This window comes from Drosophila biarmipes, chromosome X (genome assembly GCF_025231255.1).
Source record: "Drosophila biarmipes strain raj3 chromosome X, RU_DBia_V1.1, whole genome shotgun sequence".
Taxonomy (NCBI): Eukaryota; Metazoa; Arthropoda; class Insecta; order Diptera; family Drosophilidae; genus Drosophila; species Drosophila biarmipes.
Window position 1 is genome coordinate 21,171,314 of NC_066611.1, and position 9,227 is coordinate 21,180,540.

At 47.5% G+C, this 9,227-nt stretch overlaps 1 protein-coding gene across 2 annotated transcripts; it reads left to right on the forward strand.

The window, feature by feature from the left end:
• Positions 1-318: 318 nt before the first annotated feature.
• On the forward strand, positions 319-6,076 carry LOC108023772 (homeobox protein B-H1). 2 transcript variants are annotated; one of them, XM_017093415.3, is made up of 3 exons: positions 319-1,351; positions 4,272-4,500; positions 4,660-6,076. In XM_017093415.3, the coding sequence occupies exons 1-3, from the start codon at positions 499-501 to the stop codon at positions 5,246-5,248; spliced, it is 1,671 nt and encodes a 556-aa protein (XP_016948904.1). In that variant the 5' UTR covers positions 319-498; the 3' UTR covers positions 5,249-6,076. The 2 variants fall into 2 exon arrangements, with proteins under 2 accessions (XP_016948904.1, XP_016948905.1); XM_017093416.3 differs by lacking the exon at positions 4,660-6,076 and having other exon boundaries at positions 319-1,356; positions 4,272-4,435.
• Positions 6,077-9,227: the final 3,151 nt, after the last annotated feature.

A 9,227-nucleotide genomic window follows, 5' to 3' on the forward strand; every position in this document is an offset into this window, starting at 1 on the left:
CTAACGTTTTTAGCGTACATTAAAGACAAATTTGTCATTATTTCCAGAAACGGCAAACCATAAATTCAAAAAAATTATTTACTTTAAATAAAGGCGAGTCGCCGTAGGATAAAACCCGAATTTATTTGAATTGAGGGCGATTTTTTTCGGGGTGTAGAGCTCGCTTCTCGGAGAAATTTCTCCTCGCAGTAGCCAGTTAAAAAACCCCTCAGCTCTCAGCTCAACTCAGTGGTTCAGTGGTGGAAACAGCGCGGCCGAAAGTCGAATGCTCAGATACAGATACAACTCGCTCGTTCAGTTCAGTCGCGTTTTGGCCGCCAAGCCGCTCACACGTCGCTGGTTTTGCAGTTTTGCACCTGAGATAAGGCCAAAGAAAGAACAAGCTTCCGGTGACCGTGCATTTTTTTAGTGAAGTGTCAGAGAAATTATTAAAATAATAGCTATAGAAGCCATAGAGGGGAAGACGATAAGAGAGAACCTGACCCCCTGGGGCTGGCTATGAAAGACTCGATGAGCATACTCACCCAAACGCCCAGCGAGCCCAACGCAGCGCACAGCCAGCTGCAGCAGCACCACCAGCTCCACCAACTCCACCAGCACCACCATCCGTACGGCCTGCAGCCACCGCCGGTGGCGTCCATTGGCATCCACATCCACGGCACCGCCATGTCCTCCGGCGGCGGCGGCAGCACCACCACCACGGCGGCGGGCCTCAAGCCCAACCGATCCCGCTTCATGATCAACGACATCCTGGCCGGCAGTGCGGCGGCCGCCTTCTACAAGCAGCAGCAGCACCACCAGCAGCAGCTGGACCACCAGCACCACAACAACAACAACTCGGGCTCCAGCGGCGGCAGCAGTCCCGCTCACAACAACAACAATGGCGAGGGCTTCGAGGCACCACCCGCTGCCGGCGGCGGTGGCGCGGCCTTGCCACCTGCCCTGCACCACCCACAGCCGCATCCGCATCCGCCACATCCGCACCCGCACCCGCACCAGCTGATGCACCCGCACGGCAAGCTGGGGCACTTCCCGCCCACCGCCGGCGGCAACGGGCTGAACGTGGCCCAGTATGCGGCGGCCATGCAGCAGCACTATGCCGCTGCTGCCGCGGCTGCCGCGCGCAACAATGCGGCCGCAGCTGCCGCCGCGGCGGCCGCTGCTGCGGCTGCCGTGGGCGCTGGCGGCCCACCCGGAGTGGGTGGCGGCGAGGCGGGCGTGGGGGTGGTGGCGCCACCGAAGAGCGGCGACCTGGACGACAGCAGCGACTACCACGAGGAGAACGAGGACTGCGACAGCGACGAGGCGGGCGGCAGCGGCCACATGGACGATCACAGCGTTTGTAGCAATGGTGAGGTGAGCCTCTGTACTATGCGGGGGTGGGGTGGTAGAGGGGCGATGGTTGGGGTCGAGCGTCAGGAAAGCCCCTCTTATAGGAAGATTATCGTGATGAAGATTCCAGTTTCAACTCACCAGGAAATTCCCAAAAGATTTTATATTTATATTTTTGACAGAATTTGAAAAGCCATAAAAAAATATCTGAGTTAATGAAAATATTTTAAACAACCATATATAAGTGAAAGAGCTAAGTGCTTAGGCTAATAAAAGTTAACAAATAAGTCTATGAAATACCATTCAGAAGCACAGTCAAAAAACTTTAAAAACTGGCCAGCTTTTAAAAATGTTCAGATAAATTAAAATTAGTTTATTTCTTTTATTTATTTTATTTGAATTAAAAAAGGGTGCTAAAAAATATAAGCTAGATAGGGTTAACTTAGTTGGTTAACATAAATATATTTTTAATCAGTTGCTTAAATTAAAAGACGTTACCACTTTTGATTTGTAATTTACCTTTCGATATATTTTAATAAGAATGTCAGAATCAAAATCTCTTGCGTATAGTTAGCACTGAATATCATCACTTAGCGTTCCAAATAGTCTTCAGCTGGGTCTTGAGCAAAATATCTTGAATTCTCCTTTAAATCGTGTTAATGCTCTCTTGTGAAACGCATTTCCCCACAGCCAATTAAAAGCCTAATTGAATTAAGTCAAAAACTCGGCAAGTCCAGTGTGCCGCACTCAAGTTCGTTGCCTAAGTCTTTTGTTTTGGAGCGTGCACCTGCCAATGCGGAGAGGCGGGGCGGGCGGCGTTGGCGGCCCTCGTTGATGTCGCTTTGCAAAACAAACTGTAAAAATGATTGCATGACCATTTTACATTCTCGTTCTGGCTGCCTTTGCGTTTGTTGTGGCTTAGTTGTAAGGTAAACAAAAAAACGTATTTTCACGCTTTGTTTGCGCCATTGCGAAGTCTCCAAAGACCCCTCCCAGCGCTCCCCCTCCCCCCCGTGCTGGGGGCATGCACCTGCGGATCTGCGAGCTATTATGACAGTTTGGGGGCGTGGCACCCTCCCGGGGGCGGGGGTCGGCCAGCAGAGGAGCAGCCAGAAATGCAGCAACAAAATGCAGTTTAAAAACGGCCGCAGCCGCAGAAAAAATCTCAAATAATTACACACATCTCACTCGTCCCTCTGCCCCACTTCGCCCCGGTTATCTCACGCACCGGCCCGCTCGCAATCATTTAATTGTGGAAATTGTTATAAAAATGCATTTAACCCCCTTTAATAGACGCCCCATGGCAATGGCAGCCGGGTGCAAGCGAAAAAAATGTTGCAGTCTGTTTGCTCATCTCATCGCCACTCGGTTCGCCTTTGGCTCCATATCCACATCCATCACTCCATCTGGGCCCTGCTTTGTGCCATTTATGGCGGCAATTTCCTGTTGCCAATTGCACTTTTATAAACGGTAGTCGCGTCGGCCTGCTCCTTTGGGTCGGTGGCCAGCGGGCAGGGAAGGCGGCAATCCGCCAATTCATCGGAATTTCGCAATTGCCCTGAACTTCAGTTGCAAAAAGGCAGGCGATTATCGACCACTAGAACTTGATTCGAGAGTTTCCGAGCTAGCCGTAGCAGAAAATGTCATACAATCCCTCAACAAATCCGTAATTAAATTACAAAATCGATCAAGTATTTAAGGAGAGCATCATTAGAAGGGTTTATTTTTGCAACACGTTTTTCCATTTTTTGCCCTTTATTTATGGGTTTCCAGCTTTGCCTTTTCCCAAAAATGTTCCACAAATTATCGCCCGCAAATCGATAGCTCACCAAGTCGGCGCCAACATTCGTGAGTAATTTTATTTAATTGAAAATTAATTTTATTCAATTGCGGCATTATCGCTCATTTATCGCGGCCATTAATCATTTATCGTTTTCGCTTTATATGGCAAGCGACTCTCGCCTTGGCGCAGTATTAGCTCTTGATTAGCGATGATAGGTAGAAGTAATTAGCATTGTATCTTTATTTGTTTCGTACTTCAAAGTTCACTACCAGGGGCAGGCTGAAATGCTGTTTAATTTCGATTCGGGATGGCAAACACTTTTCACATTCCCTGCTTTGGGGCTTAAACGTAGTAAAATGTTATTAGACTTTGGTGTGTTTCAATCAATTTAAAAATACCCACAAATGCTCTTCGATTTTCGGGGTAAACAATGGCCACTTCCCTGCCGCTATTCTAAGCCCATTCACCTCCACTTTGCGGACCCATTTTAAATGCGGCACTTGGCAAATTTTCGCTTTAAATTATTTGGCGCTCGAGAGTTTACTTAACCCCCGAGCCCCTCAACCCCCTACTGACCATGGGCCAGAAACTCGCTCTCGCTTATCGGGTAACCACAATCGCTTGAATTTACATAAATTTTATGTACTAAAAGGCCGCTTTTCCACCTCTTCTGGCCAAGAACACCGCCCGCAAGGAGGGGGTGAGTCGGCCGGCGTGGCTATCTCTCGTGCGCCTTTTTGTGGCAAGTTTAGACATTTTGCCATACGTTTTTATTGCACTTACACACACGAGCCGCTTTGTGAGCGGAAGCGGCAATTGCGTGGCCATAAACGAGCCTCTAACTGTTTCTCAAACTGTTTTAGTGGATCGCACGGAGATCTGAATCGAATTAGCCGGACTTGCAGATGGGCTTCCAAATCACCAGCAAATAAATATGATTTGTTGTGTGGAACACGGCTAACCCTCTAAAAAGTGTTTCTTAACTAAAGAGCACATAAGTTTACTTGGCTATAACAATACTTTGGGGCGTCTTGAGAACATTGCAGTAGATCTATAAGCCACCTACAGGCTTATATTAGTTATTAGGTATTAGTACACTAAGAAGCTGTAATGATTATCACGAAATTATTATTATAATTGTTTTTATTTCTTCCAGGCGGCAAGGACGACGATGGCAACAGCGTGAAGAGCGGTTCCGCCAGCGACATCAGCGGGCTGAGCAAGAAGCAGCGGAAGGCGCGCACCGCCTTCACGGACCACCAGCTGCAGACGCTGGAGAAGTCCTTCGAGCGCCAGAAGTACCTCAGCGTGCAGGAGCGGCAGGAGCTGGCCCACAAGCTGGACCTCAGCGACTGCCAGGTGAAGACCTGGTACCAGAACCGCAGGTGGGTGTCGGAAAAGTAGGGATCTGTCTCCAAATGTCTTTCAAAATTACAAGAAAATTACCTCTTGTAAAATTAAATTTCTTTTTTTAATTATTATTTATTAACAAATATCAAAAAGCTAAATCCCTAATGAACAATCTGTTCATCTTTTCTTTGCAGAACCAAGTGGAAGCGGCAGACCGCCGTGGGCCTGGAACTGCTCGCAGAGGCCGGCAACTTCGCTGCCTTCCAGCGGCTGTACGGCGGATCGCCCTACCTGGGCGCCTGGCCGTACGCAGCCGCCGCCGGAGCCGCCCACGGGGCCACGCCCCACACGAACATCGACATCTACTACCGCCAAGCGGCCGCCGCGGCCGCCATGCAGAAGCCGCTGCCCTACAACCTGTACGCCGGCGTCCCGTCCGTCGGCGTGGGCGTGGGGGTGGGCGTGGGCCCCGCTCCGTTCTCGCACCTGTCCGCCTCCAGCTCGCTGTCCTCGCTGAGCAGCTACTACCAGAGTGCGGCGGCCGCGGCTGCCTCGAATCCGGGCGGACCGCACCCGGTGCCGCCGCCGCCCTCGGTGGGCGGTGGGGGATCGCCGCCGAGCGGCCTGGTCAAACCGCTGCCGGGGCGCTCCGATCCCGCGTCCGCCTCCCCGCCGCCAAGGCCGCCGTCGACGCCCAGTCCGACGCTCAACCCGGGCAGTCCGCCCGGGCGGTCCGTGGACAGCTGTTCGCAGTCGGACGACGAGGACCAGATCCAGGTGTGAGCGGTACGGCGACCGTGTGCGTGTGTCCGTCACTGGGTTTGTGCCGTCTCAAAAACGTGATATTCAGGGGGGTGCAATCCGCAGATCAATCTTATACCTATCAGAACTAGATAGGAAGAGATTAAACCAGGGGATTTTTATTTCGAAATTAGCTGGCTACATATCAATTTTTTCTGTTCTTGAATTAACGCTTTAGACACTGGTAGAAAAATTTCCGTAAAGCTTTAAATTGATCACAAATTGCATAATAAAACACCATATCATCCATGCTTTTTATGGTTCGAACTTGAGTACAAAGTATTTTGCTTCATTGATTAGACATATTTTTCAAGGCATTTATAAACTTAAGACCAAATCACAAAGGATTGTACTTGTATGGCTTACTCATAGGCCCAAAGGTAGCACAAACGTTCAGTATTGAAAACAAAATGGTATGGATGACAACAATATACGTTTCGATATAGCAAACCAAATCCCCAAGAATTCACGTTTTTGAGCCCCGCTTGTCTGTGTGTGCTGTGTGTGTACATAATCATATATCTGTGTGTGTGCTTGCCTAATTTATTTGATTTGCTCTTAGTAACTTATTCGAAATGTGTTTTAAACTTTTTTAACCTAAGCTAACGGAATACGATTAAAAAGGAATATTTATTTGAATGTTGTAAAAACTAGCAGCCAAAAAAGCAAAAGAATTTTGTATAGTTAAGCCTAACCACGAAATGTATTACCGAATAAACCTTTTTTTTTGTAGCCTAAACGTTGTATCTGTAAATGTGAAGTATACTTAACCGCATATTTTTTTGTCTAAATAAAAACATTGATAATACGAGAATAGAGCAATCGTTCTGTTGCATTTCACTGGGCGGGGGAGAGGGAAGGCAGGGTGGCCGTGTCCCGGGGCAATTAAAATAACGACCAACAGAAACAATTTACAAACGAGGTGAGGGCGAGGCCGGGGTATGCGACGACGTGCGAGCCAACCCCTAATGATAATAATTGCATGCAAAATGCATTTAACCGCAATTAGTGCATTTATTAGGCCAAAAGTTGATATATTGAATAACTGCCACCGGGGGCCACCAGTTGGCCGAGAGCAGGGGCGTCCTCCGGCGGGGCAGGCGTCGCGCGGTTAAGGCCATGTTCGCATTGCGTGCTCGCATGCGAGCGGCGCTGCAGGCGCAGTCCACCAGCGAGCCATCCTTGAGTCCGAGCTCGAGTCCGACCAAGCAGCCCAGCTGACTGGGTCCAGGGGGTTCCAGAAGGAACCCACGGACCACGAGTAGTGCAAGTTTTGGGCGCCTTTTGATACAACTTTGGGGGATTTTCGGAACAAGCTCGCTGAATTAGTTGGTATTTTATCGGGTAAGTTTTAAGGTAGTTAAGGGAAATTGTTTTTTGTTATCTGTTTACCCAACTTAATATATTTGTAAATATAAAAAGGTCTTAAAAAGAAAACATTCAGTATTTTTGATGGTAGCTAAAGTAAAATGTATTTGTATTTATGTATTTTATTTCCATCAATTCGTAGGTTGGTTTTTTGTAATACTTACTAAAAGTAGGAAGTATAAGAACGCCGAACTCCCAAAAAAACTGGGTAAACACTATCAATAAGTTGATGGCAATCATGATACAAGAGTAAAATCAAGAGTAACAAGAGTAAATGACTTAAGATTTGATGTTCTCCATACTTAGTAAAACCCTAAAAAATATATTTTTTTTAAATTTTAAAACAATTCAAAGAGTTTTAGCCGCCCTGCCCAGTAGAGTGTCCCGGGTGGACCTTTTTCCTACCCTATTTCGGGATTCTTTGGTCAGCACGCGTGTTCTGGGCTCCCAGCCCGGGGTTCGGGCTCCGAGCTCCTTGCGCTCGTGTTCTTGCGCCTTCGTCGACAAATTGGCCGCAAAGTCCCAATTGCTGCTGGCCTAAAACAAAAGAAACGCTTGGCAGGACATGAAATGACAACAAAAACACGACGCTGGCCAGCGGGCAACCGTTCATTAAAGACAAATGACACAAGGCAGAAACTGCACGTGCGCCCTCTCTTTCGCTCCGCTATCGCCGTCCCACTCAATTAAACACGGCCGTTGGTTCGGTTTCAGTTTGCTCAGATGCCTGCTAATTATGGCCAGCGACGAGAAGGAAGGCCATGGTAGGAAAAGCCATGTATCTGGTACTTAAATGCTAGAATTAGCACCAGTACTAGCAGTTTACTTTTAGTCTGAAATATATTAAGTTATTTAAATTTCCAGTATTATCTATCATATATATGATATCTTGTTTGTGCTCTGTAGTATGCATGAGTTGTAACCACTTCTGGGAATTGCTCTTTTTCGCACTCTTTTCATTTATAAATTTCGGAAGTAAACACGAAATTGGCTGCGGATTCATGTATAAATTAAAGACACATCACCAGGCGTTTGATATGCAAACTCACGGAATCCGAAGAGCTGAAGTCAGCCATTGGGGAATTGAGGACTGGAGGACTGGAGGACTGGCGGACTGGCGGACTGGCGGACTGGCGGACTGGCGGACCGGAGGAGTCGACCCGGACGCATTTATGAAATGAAGCAGAAATATTGCCTGCTTACTGTGCTGTAACCAATTTGCATGGAAATCAGGCGCCGACTGTCAAAGTTCCTGCCACACATGGCCGCCATCCCCGCACGCAGACATCCAATTAGCCGCACATTTTTGTGGGTGGACCAGCAGCACCGGGTCGGGATCACCCTGCTCCAGCACCATTCCATCACCATCGCCATCGCCAGCGTCCTCATCGCAGCCACCACAACTCGCCTAAGCAGCCAATCAGCTCGGCGGGGCGGTTAAGTCGGAGGGGAGGAGAGCTTGGACTTATAGCAGGCATTTTTGTAACATGTATAAAAATCCTAAAAATTCCACTAAAATAGATAAGCCAAATAGTACCTAGGAATATGAATGTTTCAATATTTAAGAATAAATATATTTTCAGTACCTTTATAATAAGTATACGTATTTGAGTACTTAAATAGCCCTAATGTTAAGACGTTTTGTACTCGCTTATACCTATATAAAAAATAAATTATACATTATTTGAAATTGATAAAGACTTTTCTTTAGCTGCTTAGTTTCCACCCGTTTCCATTCCTGTATTGATTTTCTGTAATTATTTCGCCACGGCCTTCCCTGAAAACTCTGAAACTCGCAGGATAACCACAGGGCAGAGGGCGGGGGCTGGACGAGCGGACCGGAAGAACGCCCACGATTCGCGGATTTTCCCCCAAAAATTGCGAACGGATGTGGCCGCCCGCCCAGCGGCCGCCCAACCGCCCGCCCACCTGCACTTTCCGCCTGCAATTCTCGTCCAGCCAAATGTGTAATTTACAAACAAAAGGGAAAACGAAATTAAAAGTTTATGCTCGCAGGGATGGGAAATCAACTTTGTTTGCATTTAATTTGCACTCCGGTTTTTTACCTTTGATTCCCTGCCGCTTTTCTGTTTATTTCATTTTTTTCGCCTGTGTTGATGTCCGTGCGAGTGACACTGGACATATGCCATTAATAAGCGGCTTGTTTTTGCTGCCTATTTATTTAATTCTGATTTTTTACCGATTCCGATTCCGATTCCGATTCCGATCCCGATGCCGATGCCGAGCTGATTCTTGTAACAAATGGTTCGGGCGAGTTAATCTCCGTTCTGTATAATTTGTCACATTTTGCCCGGCTGCATTAACTATTTGCCCTCGCACACCCCGGCTATATGTGCATGTGTATCCCATAGATTGCACTTTAAATAACCGTTTGACAGGGAGCGGAAATTGCGCTTAATTGCCAGCAAGTTGGGTTTTCATTTGATTTTTACCCTGTTTTATCTGTCGTTGCCTTTTTTCCAGCTCGTGTTGAGATAATTGCGCTCAAATAAATATTTGCCCGATAATTGCAAAATGTTTGTTATTCTCTGCCCTCCACCAACCGCTTTGTTGGGATAATTGAACTTGGTCA

Bases quoted from the DNA above. Each gene is read 5' to 3' on its own strand.
- LOC108023772 (XM_017093415.3), top strand. From the start codon at position 499: ATGAAAGACTCGATGAGCATACTCACCCAAACGCCCAGCGAGCCCAAC. The intron at 1,352-4,271 runs GTGAGGTGAGCC...TATTTCTTCCAG, and splicing joins TCACAGCGTTTGTAGCAATG to GCGGCAAGGACGACGATGGC. The intron at 4,501-4,659 runs GTGGGTGTCGGA...TTTTCTTTGCAG, and splicing joins ACCTGGTACCAGAACCGCAG to AACCAAGTGGAAGCGGCAGA.